General features: G+C 47.0%; 1 protein-coding gene across 1 annotated transcript; it reads left to right on the top strand.

The window, feature by feature from the left end:
* The first annotated feature begins 214 nt into the window (after nt 1-214).
* On the top strand, nt 215-26,916 carry epg5 (ectopic P-granules autophagy protein 5 homolog (C. elegans)). The gene is given in 47 exon segments (XM_070447057.1): nt 215-304; nt 990-1,088; nt 1,236-1,937; nt 2,065-2,325; nt 2,448-2,646; nt 2,771-2,907; nt 3,025-3,132; nt 3,325-3,398; nt 3,739-3,847; nt 3,963-4,077; nt 4,492-4,642; nt 4,738-4,887; nt 5,035-5,192; nt 5,377-5,528; nt 5,632-5,772; nt 7,005-7,166; nt 7,241-7,363; nt 7,443-7,705; nt 8,274-8,414; nt 8,634-8,778; nt 8,930-9,127; nt 9,288-9,395; nt 9,571-9,693; nt 9,823-9,989; nt 10,520-10,747; nt 10,820-10,943; nt 13,923-13,948; nt 13,950-14,062; nt 16,454-16,625; nt 16,721-16,886; nt 18,495-18,637; nt 18,735-18,891; nt 19,030-19,224; nt 19,381-19,594; nt 19,687-19,862; nt 19,963-20,170; nt 20,291-20,366; nt 20,566-20,669; nt 20,756-20,931; nt 21,137-21,340; nt 21,490-21,699; nt 21,860-22,004; nt 22,083-22,325; nt 22,516-22,729; nt 22,813-23,025; nt 24,657-24,771; nt 24,856-26,916. Coding segments are annotated over 46 exon segments (7,740 nt in total). The 5' UTR covers nt 215-304; nt 990-1,040; the 3' UTR covers nt 25,039-26,916.
* Nucleotides 26,917-27,906: the final 990 nt, after the last annotated feature.

Genomic DNA, 27,906 nt, shown 5'->3' with positions numbered 1-27,906 from the left:
ATAAATATATATATTTTTTATATATATATAAATATATATATATATTTTCTATATGTATACTTTGACAATGTAACTAATAATTAACTTGCCATGTCAATAAAGTCAATTGAATTGAATTGACATGTATCTTGTCAGTATATCCATCATCTTTGATGTAGGCACTTTTTGTGTTACGTAAAGATAGTGCAGGAGTCATGTGACGAAATATTATCGCGATAACTGTTCCTTCCTGGAGCAAAACAAATAACAGCTGATGTGTTGCCAAATGTCACTTCGCTGGCGTTGATCAAATTGTTTTACAAAGGTAGGTAGGTAGCATTGTAATTTTTTTTAGGGGTTTAGCCTACAGTTTACAGCTGATCATTATAACTAGCGTTAGCTACACCAAAAAAACTGGTGCTAGCTAGCTATATTATATCATTGTTTTCGTACTCCACGAGAGCGCTACGTGTAGCTAGCTTGCTTGCTAGCTAGCTAGTAACGTTAACGACAATATGTTTCCCCCAGTTTGTTTAAGATAGCTAGATGGCAGAGCTTATTTGGAATCAACTGACAGGGATAGGTAAACTGGGGTACACTGTGCTAGCCATGATGACCGACGACTGTCATTACACCCTCTCTAGCCATTGCTTTGCTATGCGAGGAGAGGGGTGGATGTGTTTCGTTTTCCCGACACTAGCTAACTCTAAATAGCTAACACTTACCCTATACAGCTCGAGACTGGTCTGAAACCACGCCTATTTGCTAACAAGAACCGCCTTCATGTAAAGATAACACAGACATCTAGGTCCTTGTTTATCATCAGTAGTCACGTGAGTAAGTGAGTGGTGTTGTTTTGCTGACGCATGAATGACAGGATTATCATTTGGCCCTGTGTTGGCAGCCAGGACCAAGCTGGCTAATGTGAGATTAGAAAATAATAATGTACCAAAGACTGTGAGTTGACTGTTGTGCTCCCATTTAACAGACCCACTGTTTTCTCCCCTTAGAAGCCTTAGGGTGAATGTGGTGAGAGGAACAAGGTGTGAAGGATATGACAGATGGAGGCTGTGAGACAAAAGAAGTCCAAGACCAGTAGCAGGTCTCAGGTATGTACAGTACACTCCTGTATGTCCCTGAGGGCAGACTACTGTCTGTTTATCAAATGATGGTTAAAGCATATGATAGTATGTATTACCCTGTCATTATTCATGAGTAACAACCAGTCAGACTACTGTTGTGTGTTACCCCAACAGGACAGGAAACAGAGGCAGAGTGGACGAGTGAAGAGTCCCACAGCTCTCTCTGCTGGTTGTGATGAAGAAGCTGGTGCTGCTGCCCCGCCCAGCTCTGAGTTCACAGACATCCCCCTCAGTCTGCCCTACGGGGGGACAGAGCAACAACAGGGCCTGGCAGAGGCATCAGAGACTTTATCAGAGACATCACAACCATCAACACAGATATTACCACAGACATCAGAGGAATCATTACCAGCATCACAGACACTTTCATCATGCACATTATCACAAACATCATCATCAATCTCACCCCAGACACTAGAAAAGCCCTCTGAGACAGAGCCAGAGAAGAGGGATGAGGGGAGAGGAGAGGCCCAAGGGGCTGAGCTCAGAGCTGAACCACCGAGCACTGAGGTGGGGAGAGAGACCCAGAACAAAACCCACATCCAGACTCAGGCCTGCATATCTACGACGCTTGAGACACCCTTGGCCCCCAGCGCCCCTGCCCTCTACCCCTCACTACCCACACTGGAGGAGGGCTCCCTGATGCAGCTGCATGAGGAGGCTCTGCGGGCCTGTGCGACAAGGGGCCCTGCTGTTCTGCCTCTAGGGGAGCAGGAGTGTCCTCCCAGTCTGGAGCCTGTTGTGGAACTAGCTCCATCTGAGGGCTCCAGGACCAGACTGTACCCTGAACTACCCCAGCCCAGCCCAGAACTACAGGTAACCACACACTTACTATAACCCATTGTGGGATCGAACCGCTTTATATTACAAAGCTATCTATGTTACAAAATAATGGTGAATAATATTTATTTATAGTGTCGACTGTCTTGTGTTTTTCCTGAAGGCATTCTCATTGGAGCAGCTGAGTGTGTGGGAGCCGGGTGGGGGGATGTGTGTGTGGGTGGAGGGGGTGGAGGTGTGTGCAGCCCGGTTCGCAGTGTTGGCCCGGCAGGAAGGCCACGAGCTGACAGAACTCCTGCAGAACTACTGGCGCTGCCGCAGACAGCTGACACACGCACACACACAGCTCCACACACACACCTCCGACTGTAACACCACACAGAACCGACTCTGGAGCTTCAGAGATGAACAGCTCACACTTCAGGTATGTGGTTAAATAGATTCTGTTAGTTTACGACTTAGCACATAACACAGAAGCTACAAAGTTATACAATACACTTCTGTTCTTCATCTCTCTCTTTACACCCTTTCTTTCTCTCTCTCCAGGGTGTGTGTGGGGACCAGTCTAAGGTGTATGGCTACCACCGCTTCCAGCAGGCTGACTTCAGTGAGGCTGTGTTGGTGGAGCTGCGGAAGCTGTTCGAGGCCCGCTCTGAACTCCTGCACCAGAAGGTGGCGCTGCACGCATACACAGCCCTGCTGTCACGTCTTCAGGTGGAGTCATACTTACACTGCCTGCTCCACGGTGAGAACACACACCGTACATACATATACGCACAAGTGGGATTTCATTTCATATTTACCATATTGTACACATGTTTAGTGTGTTTCTTTGTTTAATTAGTCAAGTGTATGTGTGTGTATTGTAGATATGTGTGGTACCCAGAGCCAGCCCAGCTCCCTCCTCCCTCTGAAGGAGAGCATCAGTGTTCTCTTCAGCTTCACACGGAGAGTCCTGGATGACACGCAGTTCCAGACAGACATCCACCTCTGGCTGCAGAGACTGGTACACACACAGACACACACAGTAAACCTCAACACTAGCCCTGGTACAGCAGTACCTGTTGTCCCACCTGTTGTGTAGTTTAGTCATGCTATGCTGTGGTGTGTGTGTTGTGTATAGGTGGCAGTGTTACTGCGTGTGGGGGGATCAGGAGAACACCTCTACCTGTTGAACCATCTGCTGTGCTGTTCTGCAGGAGTGGGCAAGTGGGCTGCAGCCTTCTTACAGGTGAGACACACCCTCTATCTAGTTTGTTTATTGTTTTGATTTCCTCAAAAGTAGGCCTGGTTTATGAATGAAGGCTCACTCCACTATTTCTGTATGCTTTTTGGCAGGTTATCATATTCGGCTAACAATGGCATCATTGCCAGGTGAAGTTAGCAGTCTTAACTAAAACATGCTTGGGGGTGTGTGTTTCAGATCCAGGTCCTGGGAAACCCCTCAGGAGTACAGCAGTTCATGCAGGCTCTGGCCATCCTCATGTCTCCAGTCAGGTAAAGAACCCTAACTTCTCATTCTGGCCCCTGACCCCTAACCCTACATGTCACCATCCTCATGTCTCCAGTCCGGTAAAGAACCCTAACTTCTCACTCTGGCCCCTGACCCCTAACCCTACATGTCACCATCCTCATGTCTCCAGTTCGGTAAAGAACCCTAACTTCTCACTCTGGCCCCTGACCCCTAACCCTACATGTCACCACCCTCATGTCTCCAGTCAGGTAGCCCTAACCTTGACCTTTCATCTCTAATCCTTACCTATTTATGTGATTTTTCAACATTTCAAGTTAGCTCCCTATGGGTTTTTCTCTCTGATTGTTGACCTTTCATCTTTAGGCACCGGGCTGAGTTCATGAGCCACATGAAGCCCTGTGAGAGTCAGAGTGCTGCAGCCTCCGGCCCCGAGTCTGGCAACTGGACCCTAGTGGATGAAGGTGGAGAGGAGGTAACTGTGTGTGTGTGCATGCATGTGTTGGTGTGTGTGGTATTTCAGGGAAGTTGACCCTAGGAGCGTTGGTAGAAGTGTTGTAAGGTTGCTGATGTGCATGTGTGTTTTTCAGGATGAGGATCCAGAGAGCAGCTGGTTGTTACTCTGTGAAGAGGACCTGATCTCTCTGCTATCCCAGTTCCCCTTCCAACAGCTCTTCACACACCTGCTGGAGATGAGCAAGAAGGGTGTGTGTGTGTGTGTGTGTGTGTACTTGTTTTCCTACATTATCAGGATCCCAATGTCCGAACATTTCACCCGAATGTCCTGAAAAGGTATGAAAACAATAACTTTTCTGAAAAGTCAGGACCTGAATTTGTTCAAGTGCTATTTTAAGCTTAAGGGTTAGGGTTTGGGGGTTAGGTTAAGGGGTTAGGTTAGGATTAGGGACAATAAGATTTTTAATGGTCAAATATTTTTACACTCCAAAAAGTCCTGACATTTCACGAAAGTGATGCTGTGTGTGTATGCGTGCGCGCGTGTGTTGTCATGTATTTGACTGACGTGGTAATTCTGTTATTCTGGTGCCTGCTTCTTGGCTTCAGATGTGTGTGTAGCTGTGTGACTGTCCTACCATTTTATAACGGATGTTCTTTATCTAGGTGTCTATGAGCCCAAGGCCTGCTCCAGTCAGAAGATGATGCGTGTGTTTGCGTTTGCCTCGTCACTGATCGAGCTGCTAGCTGTGGGTCTGAACACCTACGACAGCGCTCGTTACCGCCAGCTAGTCAAACGCATCGGACACACCATACGGTAAGACACCCACACGCAGTACATTTTAGATGTAGGTCTAGATGTGTTTTGTAAAGGTGTGTAACCGCTGCCTCCTGTGCGCTCCCTCCCTGCAGGATGACGGTGTGTTACGTCAGTGATCACTGGGCCCAGTATGTGAGTGTTGCTGGTCCAGCTCGGCCCAGTACCATCTCTCTGGAGAAACTGCAGCTAGAATACGACCATCTGTTCCTCAGAGCTGTACTACACGTCCTTAGAAACAAGAGGTGCGAGGGGGAAGAAATGTCATGTTTTTGGCTGTCTATTCTTACAAGGCAGTAAGAATATTGATTGGGGAGTGCGTGCATACTTGTGTGTGAGAGAAGGAGAGTGTGTAAAGTGTTTGTGTATTATCTGACTGTGTGTTCTCCTAGGTTGGGTATCTGGCTGTTCATGTCAGAGATGCCCTATGGAACCCTGTCCAGTTCCATGCTGTGGAGAGTTCTGTACGTGATGCAGTGTGCAGAGACCGCTGCACCGGACACACTCAACTCTACAGACAACACATACACCTGCCTACAGGCCCTCAGAGGTACACACACACACATACACAATGATGATAGGAATGACTGGTATTCATCAAGTACTTTTTCCAAAAACACAATGTACTAAAACAACAACAACACAGAATAGAGCTCAATATCATACATTCACACACATACACAGTGTGTCAGCACAGGAACCGTACGTTAATGAAGTACTAACGTGTATTGCAGAGCCGAGTCACCAGGAGAGGTTTGAGAAATGGCTGTGTGACGTCAACAGTTCTGATGGAATCTCTCTCCTCACGGCGCTAGCTCACATGGCCATGCCCACCCACCACTCTGACCCCACCTTCGTTACCACGATAGCTCTCCTCGTCTTCCAGGTAACACGCACATCATTTTTCACACGGAATGAATAGAGGTCGCAGCAAAGCCGGCTGCCAGTTTCTACTGCAGGTCACCCTTTATTTCCATCCCTGCCTCCAGGTGTCCTATGTCAGTGTGTCTACCAGGGAAACCTACTCGAAGGTGGGGCGGGAGCTGCTGGCCGCCATAGCAACCGCTCATCCTTACATCATCTCAGTCCTGCTGGACAGACTCAGAGAGYCCATAGAGACAGTGGGCATGGTAAGTGTGTGCGTGACCTCTGTCAGCGGCTGAGGTTGCTGTGGAAAGTAGGCAGATGAAGACTTCAAGTGTAACAGAGGTGGTTCAGTTAAGTAAACCTCCATGATGATTAACCTGGTCTGAGACCTTTGTATGAAGGTGGCGCTATACCTCTGTAAGGAGCTGCCCCTGTGCCTTTGGCATCCTAGCCCAGAAGAAGCGTGTGATCGGGGGCTGCCTGCTCCAACACCCCCTCTCTGCTGTGGAGATCCGCCTGGCCTGTGTTATACTGGAGGGACTGGGGCTATGCACAGGTACCACACACACCTAACCCTACATTGAATTTGACTGTGTTGAGTGTGTATTTTAGTGTGTTGACTGTATACAGTGTGTAATGTTGAGTGTGTGTGTCTTATAGGATGGGATTCAGGCCCTGCCCTCCTCTCTCCACAATGAAGTTGCTCTGCTTTTAGCAGATCAGCAGCTATCAGTAGCCTATCAGAAATACCTCAGACAAACCATACAATGGACTCATCTCAGAGGGAATCAAACAGGTAAAGCACACACACTAGTCCCGTGGTATTCAAAGTCGAGGTCGTGGGGGAACTGCAGTGGGGTCGCCAAAAAATGTCATCAAAAAACATAATTTGTTTTAGGAAAAACAAATTAAGAGTACAGGTTATTGTATGGGACAATATACAAACATTTTTGAGAAAGGTCATTTGAAAAATGCAATTGTATTTAGTAAATGTATTTATTGGTTTATTTAAATTTTGATAGATGAAAAGGCAATGAATTGAAGGTTATTTGTTGATGTAAAAATCAAAATGTTATGATTTTAAGGTTGTCATTAAATTTGGGGTGGGGTCGTGATAAAATCTTGTGAAAAAAAATGGGGTCCCCAGAAATTGTGGAGGATAATCAGTCCTCACTGAAAAAGTTTTGAATGCCACTGCACTAGTCTCATCTCAGAGAGTAACACACACTCACATCTTCATCTGCCTCTCAGGTGTCCTACCTGGCTAGTGTTCCCCCGTCTGGGTCTGTCTCCTGTGGCTTCCTTCAGCCAGTGGGCCTGGCAACTGTTGCTAAGGCTGAAGCTCCATGGCAACACACAGTANGTGTGCGTGTGTGCGCGTGGCGTCTGTCAACACCTGGGGTTGCTGTGGAAAGGATGGGGATGAAGACTTCAAGTGTAAAAGAGGTGGTTGGGTTAAGTACACCTGCATGTTGATTAGCCTTGTGTATGTTAGGTGGCACTGTACCTCAGTAAGGAGCTGCCCCTGTTCCTGTGGCGTCCTAGCCCGGAGGAAGTGTGTGTGATCGGTGGCTGGCTGCTCCAACACCCCCTCTCTGCTGTGGAGAACAGCCTGGCCTGTGTTCTACTGGAAGGACTGGACTGGGGCTACACACAGGTACTACACACACCTAACCCTTCATTGAGTTTGAGTGTGTACAGCGTGTAATGTTGAGTGCGTGTGTCTTGTAGGATGGGACTCTGGCCCTGCCCTCCTCTCTCCACAGTGAAGTTGCTCTGCTGGTGGCAGAAGCCTATCAGAAATACCTCACAGACAAGCCATACAATGGACTCATCTCAGAGGGAATCAAACAGGTAACGCAAACACACACATTAGTGCACATCATACACCCGTCTCATCTCTGAGGTTAACACACATCTCTCTGTCGATCAGGTGTCCTACCTGGCTAGTGTTCTCCGTCTGGGTCTGTCTCCTGAGGCTTCCTTCAGCCAGTGGGCCTGGCAACTGTTGCTAAGGCTGAAGCTCCATGGCAACACCCAGTATCCTCAAGCAGCTTGGTCCACCCCCGGCTCTGCCCCTAACCCCTCTCCGGAGCTCACGCACGCCCCCAACATGCACCCTGTTCTAAGGGCCGTAAAGGCGGGCCTTCCCATTGGCTGCTACCTGGCCATCGCCATGACATCTGTAGGACACAGGTATGACCATCTGCTCTCTCTCTCACATCAGAATCCCTTTATTCGCCAAGTACATTTCCACATACGTGGAATTAGACTTAATGAACAGGTGCTGCCAGCAATAGACAAATGTACAAACAGAATACAGACAGAGAAATGTACACAAAGTCGACATACAGAATATACAATATAAATACAGTAATCATAAAACCCTAGAGTATAGGCTGAGCTACAGTGAGGATATAACGTTACAATTTACAGTGGGGATATATCTATACATGCAGAGTGAGGGATGTGTGTGTGTGTGTGTGTGTGTGTGTACTGTCTTGTGAAGAAGTGTACATGGTGCAAAAGCAGTATAGTGCAGTTATTAGTATTACAGGTCAGTGAAGCAAGGTGCGGTTACCGGCACAGAGTGCAAAGTCACTATCCCTATGAGCCCTCTAGCCGGTTGGTGAGGACCACAGCACAGTTACATACAGACACACTGCACATGTGTTTAAAGTCTCTCTCTGTACTATTATGTGTAACATCTATTTCTGTCTGTCTCTCTGTCTCTCTGTCTCTGTCTCTGTCTGTCTTATCCCAGTCTGGAGGTGTTTTGCACAGAGGGAGTGGATCTGTTGAAGAACCTGATTCAGTCTCAACATCTGAGAGCTGCTGTCCATCTCCTGGACAACATCCTCCCTCCTACCTACCCTCTCAGCTTCTACCTGCTGAAGAACACACAGTAAGAGATACACACTATGTCCTAGACCCAATTCTTCTGTACTGGACAACATCCTCCCTCTTTTCTGCCCGCTCAGCTTCTACAGTTAACTTTCAGTATCTTTTACCCCTGCCTAAACGAAACCTTAAAATCCCACTAAAGTCTCACACAACTGGAGGGCTGTGGTATTGCTATGTTTGGACTACGATATATGTTTCTCTCTTCCTCTCTCTGTGCCAGGTTTGTGGGCTGTGTCCAGTTGTTCCTGCAGTGCGACGGTGTGTGTCCTCAGGGTGTAACGCAGCAGGTCACCCACAGGGTGGCGCCACTCTTCACTGGAGGCACCTATGGGGACATGGTACGCCTGCTCAACAGTGTCATACAGGTATGTACACACACCTAATACATCAGAACTGGTGTGAAACATGGGGTTAACCAGATCAGTAGTTTGGCCAGCTGTAGAAGTGGATGTTCCTGCCTCTGAACAGTCCATGAATCTCTTCACGATGAGTGTGTGTGTGTTTTTTCTCTTTCAGACTCACGTGGTGGAGAGTTCTAGGCCAGGTCGTGTTGGTCCGGCAGCTGTTCTAGAGTTCTGGGTGGGAATTCTAACCCAGCAGAACCTGTGGTACCGAGACAGGACCGTTCTATTCCTGATGGATCAGCTCTGTCGTTCCGCCTTCACACACCACCAGGAGGAGTGTGTACAGAGATTACTGTACCAGCAGCACAAGGTACACACACACACAGACAGAAGATGGTAGAGCCCCATATATTTCAGCTGTTATGCTTATTTTGATCAGTGTGTGTTCTTTTTCTGTGAAGAAAGAGTACACACACACACACACACACACTGTAGATCAATCTGTGATGCTCTCTTTCACCCCTCTGTAGATTGCCTTAGGTTACCATGGAGACCGGGGTCTGCTCTCTTCCCTGGTTGGCTGGATTTCTGGAAATGCCACACCCTCATTCATTGAGGGCCAATCGCTGAGCGGGGAGGTGAGAACATTAACCTCAGTCCTATCTATCTTGTCATATCCGTGCTGTCATTCTGTGTGAAACAAAATAAAACATTTTTGCTGCGTTTTCCCAAAAATTCTGCTAAAAACCACACCTAAACTAAAAGTCTGCGTGGGTGTGGTTTGTATGTGAAATGATAACTGTGTGTGTTTAGGTGTGGTTTGCGTGGCTGGTGTTGAACATGGAGGGGATGTTTGAGGAGGATTCTCAGCTGAGACGCTGTGTGGAGCATGAACTACTGTCTGATCCAAACCTCTCACCTGACCAGGCTCTGAAGGTACACACACTCCAACCTCTCACCTGACCAGCAGAACAATACAACTATGAGAGAGTTATAAGCCTTAATCTGAGATACATAGTGTTTGTGTTTCACTATCTTTGTGTTTCTTGTGTCTGTGTGAGACAGAAGGCCCAGCAGCGGTTGAAGCTCCCAGTGGCTCCATCTCTGCAGCGGCTGCAGGTGTACAGGTGGGCGTGTCAGGCATTGTCCACACCCCCTGACCACCCGCTACTCCCCCTCGTCTGGCAGAGGTTCCTGCAGCTCTACCTGAGACAGCCAGGACCTGAGTATGGGTACGACACACACACACACCATAACCTCTAGGCCAGTGGTTCTATGACTTCGGCGGTGCGTGGCTGGACGAACCCAGTCTCTGGCCCTGGGAATTAACATTTTAGAGTCCTGCGTCTTGACATCAGTGAGAGAATGTTGCAGTTTACAAGATCATTTCCTGCAATTCTACACATTTGTCGATGTGGCAGAGAGAGAACTTGGGAGTTTTACAGCTTAAGTTACAGTGCATTTATGTAAACAAATGAATCAATTGGGGAAATACTTGGTGGACTACTGTGGATACCGATATCCCTGTGAGCCTCCCAGGCCCATGTTGCCCAGGGTTAAGAATATAAATTGTAGATGAATAATATTACATTGTACTACACCCTCTAAACTTATTCCACGGTTCTTTTGGCCCAAATTAGTTTAATCTGTTAGTTTATTTATTTATTTTGAGATTTGACCACGGACCCCACTTGGAGAACCCTGCTCTAGGCTGGTATAAATTCAGTAATGTTCTGTGTCCCCCTGTTTCTGGTGTCTGCAGTCTGGATGCAGGGGGCTGTATTGGTCGTCGGTTCTTCCAGGGCTCGTCTCAGGCGGTGTTACTGAGAGATCTGAGACAGAGACTACAGGAGGTGTCTGACTTCCACCACYCCGCCAGCCAGGCCCTGAGGGTGCTCCCAACATACACCCCCAGCCAGGGAGAGGACCGCCCCAACTCCCCTCCACATCTCTTCCTCACTTCCCCACAGATACACACAGAGCTGGTCAGGTACGTAGAGCTACTAGCCCCTCCCCTTTGTGACGGGCTGTTTCCCAGGCTGATCTGATTGGTTGTTCACAGGCTGTTTGGTGTGTTTGCCGTGTGGTTGGACGATGAGACTCTTCAGAAGAAGGAAGTGTATCTGCCCTCTCTCCCACCACAGTATGACCCCCAAAGACTGGCCAAGGTCATGCACAAGCAACAGGTGTGTGTGTCGTGTGTTTTTCCTTGCCACTGTTGCCTCTGCTTTGCCTTTGATGTATTGGTTGATAGATGTGTCATATTGTATTGCTTGATACAGTGGGGAGAACAAGTATTTGATACACTGCCGATTTTGCAGGTTTTCCTACTTACAAAGCATGTAGAGGTCTGTAATTTTTATCATAGGTACACTCAACTGTGAGAGACGGAATCTAAAACAAAAATCCAGAAAATCACTATGTATATTTTAAGTAATTCATTTGCATTTTATTGCATGACATATTTTGATCACCTACCAACCAGTAAGAATTCCGGCTCTCACCGACCTGTTCGTTTTTCTTTAAGAAGCCCTCCTGTTCTCCACTCATTACCTGTATTAACTGCACCTGTTTTGAACTCGTTACCTGTATAAAAGACACCTGTCCACACACTCAATCAAACAGACTCCAACCTCTCCACAATGGCCAAGACCAGAGAGCTGTGTAAGGACATCAGGGATCAAATTGTAGACCTGCACAAGGCTGGGATGGGCTACAGGACAATAGGCAAGCAGCTTGTGAGAAGGCAAATACTGTTGGCGCAATTATTAGAAAATGGAAGAAGTTCAAGATGACGGTCAATCACCCTCGGTCTGGGGCTCCATGCAAGAACTCTCACCTCGTGGGGCATCAATGATCATGAGGAAGGTGAGGATCAGCCCAGAACTACACGGCAGGACCTGGTCAATGACCTGAAGAGAGCTGGGACCACAGTCTCAAAGAAAACCAATAGTAACACACTACGCCGTCATGGATTAAAATCCTGCAGTGCACGCAAGGTCCCTCTGCCAAGCAGCGCAGTCAGGACCGTCTGAAGTTTGGCCAATGACCATCTGGATTATCCAGAGGAGGAATGAGAAGGTCATGTGGTCTGATGAGACAAATAGAGTTTTTTGGTCTAAACTCCACTCGCCGTGTTTGGAGGAAGAAGAAGGATGAGTACAACCACAAACACACATCCCAACCGTGAAGCATGGAGGTGGAAACATCATTCTTGGGATGCTTTTCTGCAAAGGCGGACGACTGCACCGTATTGAGGGAGGATGGATGGGGCCATGTATCGCGAGATCTTGGCCAACAACCTCCTTCCCCAAGTAAGAGCATTGAAGATGGGTTGGCTGGGTCTTCCAGCATGACAACGACCCGAAAAAACACAGCCAGGGCAACTAAGGAGTGGCTCCGTAAGAAGCATCTCAAGGTCCTGGAGGCCTAGCCAGTCTCCAGACCTGAACCCAATAGAAAAAATCTTTGGAGGGAGCTGAAAGTCCGTATTGCCCAGTGACAGCCCCGAACCTGAAGATCTGGAGAAGGTCTGTATGGAGGAGGAGTGGCCAAAATCCTGCTGCAGTGTGTACAAACCTGGTCAAGAACTACAGGAAACGTATGAGCTCTGTAATTGCAAACAAAGGTTTCTGTACCAAATATTAAGTTCTGCTTTTCTGATGTATCAAATACTTATGTCATGCAATAAAATGCTAATTAATTACTTAAAATCATACAATGTGATTTTCTGGATTTTTGTTTTAGATTCCGTCTCTCACAGTTGAAGTGTACCTATGATAAAATTACAGACCTCTACATGCTTTGTAAGTAGGAAAACCTGCAAAATCGGCAGTGTATCAATACTTTTCTCCCACTGTAGATGTCATATTATATTGCTTGATAGATGTCATATTATATTGCTTGATAGATGTGTAATGTTGTATTGCTGATAGATTGTTGTAATGTTGTATTGCTTGATAGATGTGTCGTGATTGGTGGATAGATGTGTCGTATTGGTTGATAATTGTCGTATTGTTGATATACGTGTCGTATTGGTTGATATACGTGTCGTATTGGTGATAGAGTTCGTATTGGTGATAGACGTGTCTATTGGTTGTAGGCGTGTCGTATGGTTGATAGATGTGTCGTATTGGTTGATATATGTGTTGGTGAATGATGTATCTATTGTATTGGTGGCTAGATGTATCATATTGTATTGGGGCTAGATGTATCATATGATTGTGGTGGTTCTGGTATTGCTGTAGATGTAATCATATTGTATTGGTGGCTAGATGTATCATAGTATTGGTGGCTAGATGTATCATTATTGTATTGGTGGCTAGATGTATCATATTGTAGGTGGCTGATGTTTTTCATTAATTGTGTGCTAGAGTATCAATTGGTGGCTAGATGTATCCGTATTGTATTGTTGCTAGATGTATCTTTGTATTGCTTGCTAGGTGATATCGTATTGTATCGGCTGCTAGATGTATCATATTGTATTGGCTAGATGTATCATATCTGTAATTTGCTTGCTAGATGTATCTATTGTATTGCTTGCTAATGTATTCCATTTGTATTGCTTGCTAGATGTATCATATTTATTGTGGCTAGATGTATCTATTGTATTGTGCTAGATGTATCACTATTGTATTTTGGTGGCTAGATGATCATATTGTATTGCGCTGATGTATCATGGTATGTGCATGTATTGTTGGGTAGATTATATATATTGTATTGGTGGGCTAGATGTATCATATTGTTATTGGTCGCTAGATTGTATATATTGTAATTGGTGGCTAGATGATCATATTGTTATTGGTGGCCTAGATGTATCATATTGTATTGGTGTGGCTAGATGATTCATTGTTATTGGTGGCTAGTTGTTCATTTGTATTGTGGCAATGTATCATATTGTATTGGTGCATAGTTGTATTCATATTGTATTGTGGTGTGCATATGTAGGCGTGTATCATATTGTATTGGTCTAGTTGATCTATTGTATTGGTGGCTAGATGTATCTATTGTATTGGTGGCTAGATGTATTCATATTGTGTAGTGGCTAATGTATTGTATTGCTTGCTAGATGTATCATTGTATTGGTGGCTAGATGTATTGCTTGTTAGATGTATCATATTGTATTGCTTGCTAGATGTTATCATTATTGTATTTGGTTGATGTAGGAGCTGTGGGTGGAGATGTGGACCAGGACGTGTCCAGTATGATGAGAGGGAGGTGCTGGATCTCTGGGACAAAGTGAAGAATGAACCCCTTATACAGAGCAAACAACCCTGCCTCACTGACTATACCAACCCCAGCGCAGGTACACGCAATGAACACAGCCTCAGCACATAGCAGTTTCTGTGACTGATTAATGACGTTTATTCTTGTGTCAACTCGCCTGGTTGGCAGCCCATTCCTTATGGGATTAATTGACACATTACAATAATTCACAGTGATAATTCTTTCCGGTGTTCTGTGAGCAGGATGCAGCAGGTTAAGAGTGGAAAAAAATAAACCCATATATAATAGTAAATAAGGTTATCCAAGCAATAATTATTATCCCTAGAGCACTAAAAATAACACAAATAAATACAGTTAAATACAGAAAAAATACACGGAAGGCGTGGAACCAAGTCTCACACGGAGAGATCATGTGAGAGCACAGCCACTACAATCTACACTGCTCAAAAAAATAAAGGAACACTTAACAACACAATTAACTCCAAGTCAATCACACTTCTGTGAAATCAAACTGTCCACTTAGGAAGCAACACTGATTGCAATAAATTTCACATGCGTGTTGTGCAAATGAGAATAGACAAAAGGTGGGAATTATAGGCAATTAGCAAGACACCCCCAATAAAGGATGGTTCTGCAGGTGGTGACCACAGACCACTTCTCAGTTCCTATGCTTCCTGGCTGGATGTTTTGGTCACTTTTGAATGCTGGCGGGTGCTTTCACTCTAGTGGAGCATGAGACGGAGTCTACAACCACACAAGTGGCTCAGGTAGTGCAGCTCATCCAGGATGGCACATCAATGCGAGCTGTGGCAAGAAGTTTGCTGTGTCTGTCAGCTAGTGTCCAGAGCATGGAGGCGCTTACCAGGAGACAGGCCAGTACATCAGGAGACGTGAGGAGCCGTAGGAGGCAACAAACCCAGGCAGCAGGACCGCTACCTCCGCCTTTGTGCAAGGAGGAGCACTGCCAGAGCCCTGCAAAATGACCTCCAGCAGGCCACAAATGTGCATGTGTTGCTCAAACGCGTCAGAACCAGACTCCATGAGGTGGTATTGAGGGCCCGCGTCCACCAGGTGGGGGTTGTGCTTACAGCCCAACACCGTGCAGGACGTTTGGCATTTGCCAGAGAACACCAAGTTTGGCAAATTCGCACTGGCGCCCCTGTGCTCTTCACAGATGAAAGCAGTTACACACTGAGCACATGAGCACATGTTGACAGACGTGACAGAGTCTGGAGACGCCGTGGAGACGTTCTGCTGCCTGGCAACATCCTCAGCATGACCGGTTTGGCGGTGGGTCAGTCATGGTGTGGGGGTGCATTTCTTTGTGGGGCCACACGCCCTCCATGTGCTCGCCAGAGGTAGCCTGGACTGCATTAGTACCGAGATGAGATCCTCAGACCCTTGTGAGACCATTATGCTGACACATGCACATTTGTGGCCTGCTGGGAGGTCATTTTTGCAGGGCTCTGCAGTGCTCCTCCTTGCACAAAGCGGAGGTAGCGGTCCTGCTGCTGTGGTGTTGCCCTCCTACGGCCTCCTCCACGTCTCCTGATGTACTGGCCTGTCTCCTGGTAGCGCCTCCATGCTCTGGACACTACGCTGACAGACACAAGCAAACCTTCTTGCCACAGCTCGCATGATGTGCCATCCTTGATGATCTGCACTACCTGAGCACTTGTGTGGGTTGTAGACTCCGTCTCATGCTACCACTAGAGTGAAAGCACCGCCAGCATTCAAAGTGACCAAAACATCAGCCAGGAAGCATGGGAACTGAGAATGGTCTGTGGTCACCACCGGCAAGAACCACTCCTTTATTGGGGTGTCTTGCTAATTGCCTATAATTTCCACCTTTGTCTATTCCATTGCACCAACAGCATGTGAAATTATTGTCTCAGTTGTTGCTTCCGAAGAGTGCGACAGTTTGATTTCACAGAAGTGTGATTGACTTGGAGTTACATTGTGTTGTTTAAGTGTTCCCTTTATTTTTTTGAGCAGTGTATATACATAGGTGCCCTTCGCTATGTGGGAACAAAATATTTGTATAATTTAATTATAGGTCAACCTTTTTCTTTTATTCCAGGCTTTATCAAAAGATTCTGCAAATGGAAATACATAATTGACAGAAAAGAACATTTCAGTTTTTCCTCATGGCTCAGGCACATAATTCCAGGGTATATCTGGTGGGCTTTCTGGAGTAAGGACAAGCGTATATCATGATAGAAAGGGCAATAGAGGATCAAATTAATTTCATTCTTTATTTCATCAAGGTCACTATTTACATTAGTCTTTCCTCTTACATTTCACCATTACACCGACCTGTTTCAATACACAGGGGCAATATCCCTGATCTTACTTGTGCACAAAGCGATCGCTCGCTTTTAGGTAGGGTGTACATTGGAAATGATTCTAGTGCTAACAAACCAAGCGGCCTTGTTATTGTTGTTGTTGTAACCCTTTTGTGTGTGTGTAGCGAGGAAGCGTATCCAGTCTAACCTGCAAAAGCACGCTATCCCTCGGCCGCTCCCTGAGCTGCAATCACAGAGAGCTCCGGTACCAGAGGTCCCCTCCGCCTGCCTCGCTGACCCTGCTGCTGCCTCCACTCTCCTACAGCAGGACCTCCGCTGTCTGCAGGAGCAGGCCAGGTACACACACCCACACACACCAACCGTCATTCCATTGATGTATACCTGTATGTGATGTTTTGGGACATGGCTCACAGTGTGCTTGGTGTGTTTAGGTTTGCAGTGTCTCGGGAGGCCCAGCAGGTGGCGTTGGAGTCAGAGCTGCTGGAGAGTCTTCCTCTACTCTACAGGAACAGGCCAGAGCAGGTTACCATGGCGCTTGAGTGCAGAGGGCAGAGGGGGGGCCAGCCCTGCCAGGGAGCGGCACACATCACTGTCACGGTAGGACTTTTATATTCTGTTTTGATTTAATTTTCAGAATGGGCTGATTCTGCTTGAAAATTCCACTAAGAAAGGGTGATTATGAGGGATAAGAAAGGGAAAGGATGATTAACTGACTGTTCAAATAATCGAATCAAATGGTATTTGTCACATGCGCCGAATACAACAGGTGTAGTCCTTACAGTGAAATGTTTACTTACAAGCCCTTAACCAACAATGCAGTTTTAAGAAAATACAAAAAAAGTAAGAGATAAGAATAACAAATAATTAAAGAGCAGCAGTAAATAACAATAGCGGGGCACCGGTACAGGGTCAATGTGTGGGGGCACCGGTGTCGAGGTAATATGTACATGTTGTTGTGAAATTGTTAGGATAGATTACTCGTTGGATATTACTGCATTGTCAGAACTAGAAGCACAAGCATTTCGCTACACTCGCATTAACATGCTAACCATGTGTATGTGACAAATAAAATTTGATTTGATTTGAAACCATGTAGGTAGAGTTATTAAAGTGGCTATGCATAGATAATAACAGAGAGTAGCAGCAGCGTAGAAGAGGGGGGGGGGGCAGGAACTGCAAATAGTCTGGGTAGCCATTTGATTAGCTGTTCAGGAGTCTTATGGCTTGGGGGTAGAAGCTGTTTAGAAGCCTCTTGGACTTAGACTTGGCGCTCCGGTACCGCTTACCGTGCGGTAGCAGAGAGAACAGTCTATGACTAGGGTGGCTCGAGTCTTTGGCAATTTTTAGGGCCTTCCTCTGACACCGCCTGGTATAGAGGTCCTGGATGGCAGGAAGCTTGGCCCCGGTGATGTACTGGGCCGTACGCACAACCCTCTGTAGTGCCTTGCGGTCGGAGGCCGAGCAATTGCCATACCAGGCAGTGATGCAACTTGTCAGACTCAGGATACTCTCGATGGTGCAGCTGTAAAACCTTTTGAGGATCTGAGAAGCCATGCCAAATCTTTTCAGTCTCCTGAGGGGGAATAGGTTTTGTCATGCCCTCTTCACACCTGTCTTGGTGTGCATGGACCATGTTAGTTTGTTGGTGATGTGGACGCCAAGGAACTTGAAGCTCTCAACTTGCTCCACTACAGCCCCGTCGATCAGAATGGGGGCGTGCTCGGTCCTCCTTTTCCTGTAGTCCACAATCATGTCCTTTGTCTTGATCACGTTGAGGGAGAGGTTGTTGTCCTGGCACCACACGTCCAGGTCTCTGACCTCCTCCATATAGGCTTTATCATCGTTGTCGGTGATCAGGCCTACTGTTGTGTCATCAGCAAACTTAATGATGGTGTTGGAGTCATGCCTGGCCGTGCGGTCATGAATGAACAGGGAGTACAGGAGGGGACTGAGCACGCACCCCTGAGAGGCCCCCGTGTTGAGGATCAGCGTACCACCTGGGGGCGGCCCGTCAGTAAGTCCAGGATCCAGTTGCAGAGGGAGGTGTTTAGTCCCAGGGTCCTTAGCTTAGTGATGAGCTTTGAGGGCACTATGGTGTTGAACGCTGAGTTGTAGTCAATGAATAGCATTCTCACATGGTGTTCCTTTTGTAAACATGCATCCTCCTCCCCTCTTCCCCTCATTCCCGTCTCTGTGTGTGTGCAGTGTGAGTGTGTACAGAAGCAGGAAGCAGTGGAGACTCAGATCGTGTCTCTGAGAAGCGACATTAAGCAGCTGCAGACGGAAGCCAAGACTCCTCCCCCTCAGAGCCTTGCCCAGGCTGCAGTACACACTGAGAAGTTCATTACGTCAGTACACACACCATACCTGTATCAATTATTTCTCAATTAGAATTGTTGATAGTCATATGTGCCATAAAGTAAAAAAATGTATGGGTGTGTGTAGTGCTCTGGTGAATTTGTACAAGGCCAAGCCGACGGCAGCAGTGCAGAGTGTAGGAGTGGCTGCCTTCTACAAGGTGGTCTCTTTCGTCTGTGAGGACACACTCCGCCACCCACCCACTCGCCAGTACCTCTCTTCCTGCGTCGAGATACTGGGACAGGTACTACACACACACACACACACACACCCACAAACTAATTTCATACACATAGGACGTGACTGTGTGTAAGTGTTAATCCAGTTTGTGTGTAGGTGTTAATCCAGTTTGTGTAGGTGTTAATCCAGTTTGTGTGTGTAGGTTTTTATCCAGGGCAACCAGGCAGAGTGCGGGCGTGTCCTCAGCACTATCCTGGAGCAGAGACGTCTGTGTCCCCTCCTCTCCCCCTTCTTCACCCCAAACGCAGCACCCAATCAGCTTGTCTCTCTCTACAAGGAAGTGGTGACATCACTGCACCCTGACAGCGCTGACGTCATCTTCATGCTGCTCACTAAGGTCAGCCGCAACCTTCAGAAACATACACAACAGCTACACACACCACCCACACAGAACACACACTTCCACACTTCCACCTCAACACATCACACAGAGAACTGGAGGCCTGTGGTATTCCTGTGTTAAGATGACCAGATTCTCTCTCTCCCTGTGTAGTTTGACCTGAGTGCGTGGCTGAGTAAGGCCGAGCCAGTGTTCTCGGAGCGTAGCAGACTGGTAGAGCTGGTCCACACTGCTCTGTGTTCCTGTGGCCGTGACCCCGAGGCTGACCTCCTCACGCCCTTTCACCTCTTCACACGACACTGGACCCTGTTGCTCAGACACCACTTCCCTGACCACTACAGCGACTGTCTGCGCCTGCTCATGACCAGTAAGACTGTTTGTTTGTTATCTCTTATTGCGGACTTCAACGTGCAACGTGTGTGCGGACGTCGAACGTGTGCTTGTGTGTGTCATTGTCAGGTTCGACAGAGCAGTTGCTGAGCCCAGAGTGTTGGAGGGTGACTCTGTGTGTGCTTGGCGTCTCTCCTCTTCCCTGCAAAACCAAACCCACAGCAGAGCCTTCCGGGACCGCAGATACCCCCAAACCCACATCCATCTCCCCCAGCCAAGCCCCCATCACACTCTCTCCTCAGCAGGTGAGTGCTGAAAGTCCTCCCTAAATCTTCATATTCAATACTGTTCATTTCCAGTCCAGTTTATTTAACCCTGCCTTGTCTCTTGATTGGCCCTCCTCAGGTGGAGGAGACGGTTGATTGGCTGTGTGAGTATTTTCAGCGTTGTCGTCTCAGTAAGTCGGACCTCCGTAGCTTTGGCCTTTACTCCGCCTGGGCGCCATACGTCAGTGAGGTCACCACGTTCTGCGGATATCTGGTTGGCTACCTCATCGACCTGCAGCTCAGCGCCTGCGCCAGGGAGCCACTAGGGGGAGCCAGAGTGCTGAAAGGTACCAGACACAGTTTAGGCTGTTTTTCACTAAGACATTCTGCTCCCCCCCCCCCCCAGTCGCTGTTGAAATATCTCCTCCTCCCCACCTCTCATCTCTTCCTCTTTCTGTCTCTCTCAGCCCTGCAGGATCTACACGGTAAGATGGTCCGGCTGTTTAAGCCCTGGATCCTGGTTCTGGAGACAGACGATGTCAGGTAAACACACCTCTCTATCCCCCCGTCTATTTCTCTCTTCTTCTCCATCTTTGCCACTGTGCTCACTCCCCCCTTTCTTACTTTGCCTTGCATAACGCTAACAAAACTACAGGCCTGTGGCATTGCGCTGTTTGGACTATAATATTTTAACGCTCTCTCCTATCTTCTCTTACTCTCTCCTCCTTTCTGTCTCTCTCAGTAATCCGAGGTGTTATCCCTGGTTGGAGTCAGATGCCAGCGCTGCAGGCTGTCTTGTGGATCTCTACACCCAGCTGACCCAAACACTACACCACAAGTTCAGAGGTTTACGTGTGATGTTAGATGTAATGAAAGTCATTCATGTGTTTGAGCCTGCATTTAAGGTGTGTGTGTGTGTGTGTGTGTTCCAGACCGCCTCCTCCCCGGGCAGCGTGGAGCTCTGTGGCTGTGTCTGATGCAGTACTGTGACAGCTGCAGCTCTCCTCGTACACCAGAGTACCTCCTCTACCTTTACCACACACACCTCGGCAGCCTGCCCTGGACACACCTGCACCCCGATACACACCTCATGGAACAGCTGTTCAATGTAAGACCCGGACCCCTTACTCTGACCCCAGACTCCTTAATCCCTAACCTCAACCCACAACTCATTGGATTCCTAAAACAAACGGACTCCTTGTACACTTTGAGTATCACAGTCTACAGGACTTGTTTGCGGGTAGTGCTCTGCGATGTAGCATTAGGGAGGTGTAGAGTGATTCTTTACCCAAGGTTAATCTGTTCCTCTGCAGGTGGAGAGAGGAAGTCCTAAGAGCTGCTTCCTGTTCCTAGGGGCAGTCCTCTGTAAGGTCAACTGGGTCAGCGTTCTGAGTGACAGCCTGCAAACTCCGGCCAGCTCTAACACTAACATACACACAGACTCACACAAGATGCTGGTCTATCTACTCTACATGCTGGTGTTCCTCACTAAAGAAGAGCAGCTTCTCAGCCAACCGGTGAGGGAGAATTAGGACACTGGATAGCTGTGTTTGTACACAACTTCGTATTCGCTTTGTTTATTTCTTCATGTATTACCTCATTATGACTGGTGTGTAGCTCTGTTAACTCCCCATCTGGTTTAGCTTATTTTCCCTCTGTCCTCCAGGACTCCCCTCTCCTTAGTCTGTTGGTCCAGTCCGCCTCCCTGCCATGGCACCAGGTGGACCATTCCTCCTACCAAGGGATCATGGGATATGTAGGCACCCACTACCCTCACGCTCTGCTGCTCAGCGCGGACTCCGCCCCTCAGACGCTGCTCCTATCACTACGCAGCGCTGCTGGGCTGCAGCCACGCCCCCATGGGATGCCATACTGGGTGAGAAAGAGGGAACACAACAGAATGTCACCCTCCCTCTCTTTCTCTAGTTTTATCATTAACAGACAGTCAATCTCTCCTCACTCTAATATAGACAGACTGTCTCTCTCATTACCACAGACAAAATTTTATGCATTAATCTCCCTCTCTCTCTGTGTAGGAGGAGACGTTGAAGGCCGGTGTGTGTGTGCGCTGGTGTGTCCAGTGTCTGGTCTCGCTGGAGCAGAGTGGTAGCATCAGTCTGGCTAACCTGGAGACGCAGTTAGAGGCACTACTGGAGAGCATCATCACCTTCAACCCACCTGGTAAGAACTCTTCATATTCATCTTCATCATCATCACCTTCATCAATAACCTCTGTCTCTGTGTCTCTTGTGTGTGTAGAGGTGGGCTTGGAGCAGAGACACATGGCGTTCTCTAGTCTGTTCTGTGATTCGTTGGCTCTGCTGAACGGAGTGGGCGTGTCTACAGGCGAGGCCTTGGCAGCTCGTGTCATTGGCTGGCTGGACAGGAAGGGGCAGGGTTTCCCAGTGCTGCCGCTCCTGACAGCCTGCTCCCGTTGCCTAGCGTCTGTACGCCACATGACCCGCATCACCGAGGCTTGCATCACCGCTTACTTCACCCATGGTAACCACGGAGACAGTAACCATGGGGAGGGGTTTACCAAGGAAGGTCTTAGGGGAGGGTCTATGTCAGGGTTTGTCAGCAGGGGGTACTGGTGATGGACAGATGTATTTTATTTCAGACATGCAGTGAAAACATCACGCTATCGCTTGCTCTCCCCTCCCTCCGTCTCTCTTCATTTTTCTCTCTCTAGCGGAAGAGGAGGGTGTCGGGTGGGGTCCTGTGTTGGCGTCCCTGCAGGTGCCTGAGCTGACCGTGGACGACTTCCTGTCTGAGAGCCAATCAGGAGGCAGCTTCCTGACACTCTATGCTTACATCCTGCAGCGCCTCAACACGGAACACACAGTGGCCAATGAGAAGAGGACGCTCGCTCTACTCAACACATGGAATAGTCAGGTCTTCCCCAGGTCTGACCCCCCCCTCCCCTCGTGTGTGTGTGTCTCTCTCTCTGTGTGTGTGTGTTGGTAATATAGTTTTTTCTCTCTCCCAGTGGTCCCTATGATGAGGCTAAGTTGTTCCTCTGGTGGCACAAGGCCCTGTGTGTGTATGTGGAGCATCTGCAGCAGGGTCTGGGGGAGGTTCCAGCCGTGGTAGCGGGGCTACTGAGGCTGCAGACACGGCTCTCTCAGATGGGAGAGGAGAGACTCGGCTCAGGACTGCTGGGGGCTATAGGATTGGGCCGCCGATCACCACTATCCAACAGGTACTCACACTCACAGACATACTGGACATATACAGTACCTTCGGAAAGTATTCAGACCCTTTGACTTTTAACACATTTTGTTACGTTACAGCCTTGTTCTAAAATGGATTAAATAAAGTAAAAAACCTTCAGCAATCTACACACAATACCCCATAATGACAAAGCGAAAACAGTTTTTTAGAAAAACAGAAATACCTTATTTACATAAGTATTCAGACCCTTTGCTATGAGACTGAAAATTGGGCTCACATGCATCCTGTTTCCATTGATCATCCCTGAGATGTTTCTACAACTTGATTGGAGTCCACCTGTGGATTTGGAAAGGCACACACCTGTCTATATAAATGTCCCATAGTTGACGGTGTATGTCAGAGCAAAACCCAAGCCATGAGGTTGAAGGGAGATCCGAGACAGGATTATGTGGAGGCACAGATCTGGGGAAGAGTACCAGAACATTTCCGCAGCATTGAAGGTCCTCAAGAACACAGTGGCCTCCATCGTTCTTAAATGGAAGAAGTTTGGAACCACCAAGACTCTTCCTAGAGCTGTCCGCCCGGCCAAACTGAGTAATCAGGGGAGAAGGGCCTTGGTCAGGGAGGTGACCAAGAATCCGATGGTCACTCTGACTGAGCTCTAGAGTTCCTCTGTGGAGATGGGAGAACCTTCCAAAAGGACAACCATCTCTGCAGCACTCCACCAATCAGGCCTTTATGGTAGAGTGCCCAGACGGAAGCCATTCCTCAGTAAAAGGCACATGACAGCCAGCTTGGAGTTTAGCTGAAGGCTCCTAAAGACTTTCAGACCAGGAGAAACAAGATTCTCTTTGGCCTGAATGCCAAGCGTCACGTCTGGAGGAAATCTGGCACCATCGCACCATCCCTACGGTGAAGCATGGTGGTGGCAGAATCATGCTGTGGGTATGTTTTTCAGTGGCAGGGACTGGGAAACTAGTCAGGATCGAGGGAAAGATGAACGGAGCAAAGCACAGAGAGAGCCTTGATGAAAACCTGCTCCAGAGCGCTCAGGACCTCAGACTGGGGTGAAGGTCCACCTACCAACAGGACAACGACCCTAAGCACACAGTCAAGACAATGCAGGAGTGGCTTCGAGACAAGTGTCTGAATGTCCTTGAGTGGCCCATCCAGAGCCCGGACTTGAACCTGATCGAGCATCTCTGGAGAGACCTTAAAAAAGCTATGCAGCAACTCTCCACATCCAACCTGACAGAGCTTGAGAGGATCTGCAGAGAAGAATGGGAGAAACTCCCCAAATACAGGTGTGCCAAGCTTGTAGCGTCATACCCAAGAAGACTCGAGGCTGTAATTGATGCCAAAGGTGCTTCAAAAAAGTACTGAGTAAAGGGAATGAATACTTATGTAAATGTGATTCTTTTTTTTATATGTTTTTTTAAACATTTCTGAAAACCTATTTTTACTTTGTCAGTGTGGGTTATTGTGTGTAGATTGAGGGGGGAAATAAAATAAAAAATCCAATCAACTTTAGAATAAAGCTGTAACCTAACAAAATGTGGAAAAAGTCAAGGGGTCTGAATACTTTCTGAAAACACTGTATATTCACCATCGGTGTTTACTGTGTGATTCTTTTGGTAACTCCGGTGTGTGCATGTTTAGGTTCAGGGTGGTGGTGCGCAGTCTGTCTGCGTTTCTCTCAGTCCAGATTCCCTCAGAGGACCAGGTCCGCCTCCAGCCCAGCACCGACCAGCAGCTGACTGCTAAAGCACAACAGGTACACACACATACACACGCATACATATATACACACACACACACACAGAGTTGCTCAGCTTGTGTGTTTCATGTGTGTTTCTAGGCTCTGGTTGTGTTGGAGTCCATGCCCAGCAGTAAACAGTATGCTGACCTAAAGGACTCAATAGGAAAAGCTGTCCAGTTCATCTACTACCCAGGACACTGTCTTAGAGATGGACCTTGCCTCCTTTCTCTGCTGGTCAACCTCCTCTACCCAGACCAAGGATACCTCAACATCATACGATAGCAGCGCCAGTTAGCATCGGCTAGCACTGTAACACAGTATGCTAAACAGGAAAAGTTAGAAACAGCAGTCTATCCTGTGGTGAAAGTAGGGAACTACATGGGGAATATAGTGTCATTTGAGATGTGCACCGATATGCTAGTAGGCTACTAGCCATCGAATGCTGGAGCTGGACTGATAGCCATAATGGACTGGATCTCAACAAAGAACATGATTTGACTGCTAGTGATTGTGGCACAACTATAAGTTTATCAGTTAAAGGTCTAGTTTATTAGAGTGTGATACTTAGGCATAGATTCAATCAGATCAAGCGTTATCTGGCAATAGCCGACAACCGCATAGCTGATGTTTTGGCCGTGTGTGAAGTGTAACTGCGTTGGAGCTGTCAAACCGGTGAGTAGCTGCTCTTGATCATTGTCACGAAGCCACACCAGTCCCACTCGCATTAGTTCAGAACGAAAAGGTCTAGGCTATATAGAAATAATTACGCTCAAATTGAAAATCATTAAATAAAATAATAAGGATTTCTATCTTGCATCTCACATTCCAGTGTTTGATCTTGTAAAAAGGCTGCATGGGATTTCTCTTACTGGTAATGCCTGCTTTAGGTATAATGCCAGGAGCCACTTGTGGATTTGACAGCAATAAAGCAGTTCCACCTCAGACACTGTCAAAATGACCGGATGTCGGCTAAATCGGATCTGATTAAATAGAGCCCTTACTCTCTCTGTTCGGCTTCCTCTCTCTCCTCTCGCCACAGATCTATTTGCTGCGAATTAGCTTTTTTTTCTTAAAGGGTGTTACCTTTTATTTTTAATTACTTGAGCAGGTTCCTTCACATTTTGCCTATGGCTGATGTTGCAAGTGCTGGATGACAATTATGAATTAGAGTTAGTATGAGAAACAAACTCAGACATTACCATAAACCAGTGCCACTGATTTCACTTATTCTCTGTGATCAACATTTAATGATGGAGATTATAACTCGTGATGTTTAAGTTATTTAGAGCTCTTTTAAGTTCATCCCCAGTGGTGCATGTGGAGGAAGATTTTACATACCAGTATTAAATTGCCCATATTGAATGCCAGGGGATCAACCCATCAGTTACATGGCCTGCTATGACTGAAGGTAGAATGGTTGAATTGGCTAAAAGTGCTTTTATTGTTTGTGCCAAATACACTCAACTTATCAATTAGCCTTAGGAAAAACCACCTTGTCTTCTATGCTTTGTAGAAGCACACTTGGTTATTAGTCATTTATTCAGAGCGTCTCCCAAATGGCACCCTATTCACTTTATAGTGCACTAGTTTTGACCAGGACCTATGGGACTCTGGTCAAAAGTATTGCACTATATAGGTAATTGGGTGCCATTTGAGATGCAGCCATATATTCCGGAGTACTATGGTATGACGCAGCAGCAGGAACAACAGCAGTGATATGATTGTACAGCATGTTGTACAGCATGTAACCTGCCTTACTGCCAGCCTGACTATGGGCTGCCAGGGGCTTGCTCAGGGGGGAGCAATGTTACAGGGTGATCAGATAGAAATGTAAGGTGTAAAACAGACATGACTCCTTGTTCAGTAGTCTAGAATGGGGAAGTGTGCCAGGTCTTGCCCCCCCGACCCCCCCGGATGTACCCCTCGCTGGCTGGCTGTGTGTATATGATCAGCCTCGTCTACAGGCAAGCCTAGCAGAGGATCATAATATACAGATGGGTAATGTTGTGGAGGGGGGGGGTTGGGAAAATAATCACTAAGGAATTCACTCTGGGAACAGTGTTTACACATATTCTCCCCGATTCCACCCCTGGTGATATGGTGTTTAGAAGTGTGATAACGCAATTTGGATCTGGAATAAATGATTTTTCTGAAATGAAACCGTGTTTAAGTCTCATCAATCATGTGTTAATGTCTGGCACCTCGTCTGTCTGTCTGTGAAAGGAGCATGCTGCACTTCAGATGCCGGCTGTCTCCATGGAAATGGGATAGATAGATCTTAGAGGAGAGAGAATGGTGTGTACAGTACTGAGCCCATCAGATGGAGGCGAGAACTTACACACATACAGTCTGTCACTCCAGACTCCATTAGGTCTGTATATGAGTAAAGCGAGTCAGTCAGGTTTACACCTTCACAATAAATGTTTTTAAGAAAATGTAACTCTCTAATCAGGGAGTCATACTGAGAACACGGCCTCTTTTTTACAGATGAGCCCTGAATTACAGAAATTACACAAAATACACACATCAATATAAATACAAAATACAAGCAGAAAGAAAAACAAGGTAAAAAAAACACATTCATCAGTAATGATGTTCTCAATCAGCTTTCTGAATTTCCCCGGAGGCACCAGAACATCACATTTAAGAACATTTTGAAGATCCACAAATGTGCAAGAACTAAAAGCTGATTTTCCTAACTCGGTAGAGACCAAAGGAATTTCCAGTTAACCATCCCTGAGACCGGGTGTGGTAACTCGTATGTCTAAAGTTTAGTAAAGATGTTAGGTAAAGTGGAACTTAAAAGACAACATGGCATTGTATCAACCTACGTGACATCAGAGGGCCAACCAACTTTCTGCCAGAGAATGCAGTGATGAGTATAACAATTGTCACCTGTAATAAAGCGCAGTACACTGATAAACTGCATTTAACAGCTTTAATGAAGTGGCAGCTGTGTTCATATAGATGATGTCGCCATAGTCTAGGACCGATAGGAACGTCGACTGAATAATCTGCTTTCAACTATTTAGAGCAAGGTAGGACCTATTTCTATAGAGGTCCGTTTTTATTCTCAGCTATTGAACTAAATCATCTATGTTTAGTTTTTTTTATACTTCATACATTTTCAAATTTGAGAACATGGAGAGA

This window comes from Salvelinus sp. IW2-2015, linkage group LG15 (genome assembly GCF_002910315.2).
Source record: "Salvelinus sp. IW2-2015 linkage group LG15, ASM291031v2, whole genome shotgun sequence".
Lineage (NCBI taxonomy): Eukaryota > Metazoa > Chordata > Actinopteri > Salmoniformes > Salmonidae > Salvelinus > Salvelinus sp. IW2-2015.
Note: the sequence above shows the minus strand (reverse complement) of the source record. Positions and strands in the feature narration are given on the sequence as shown.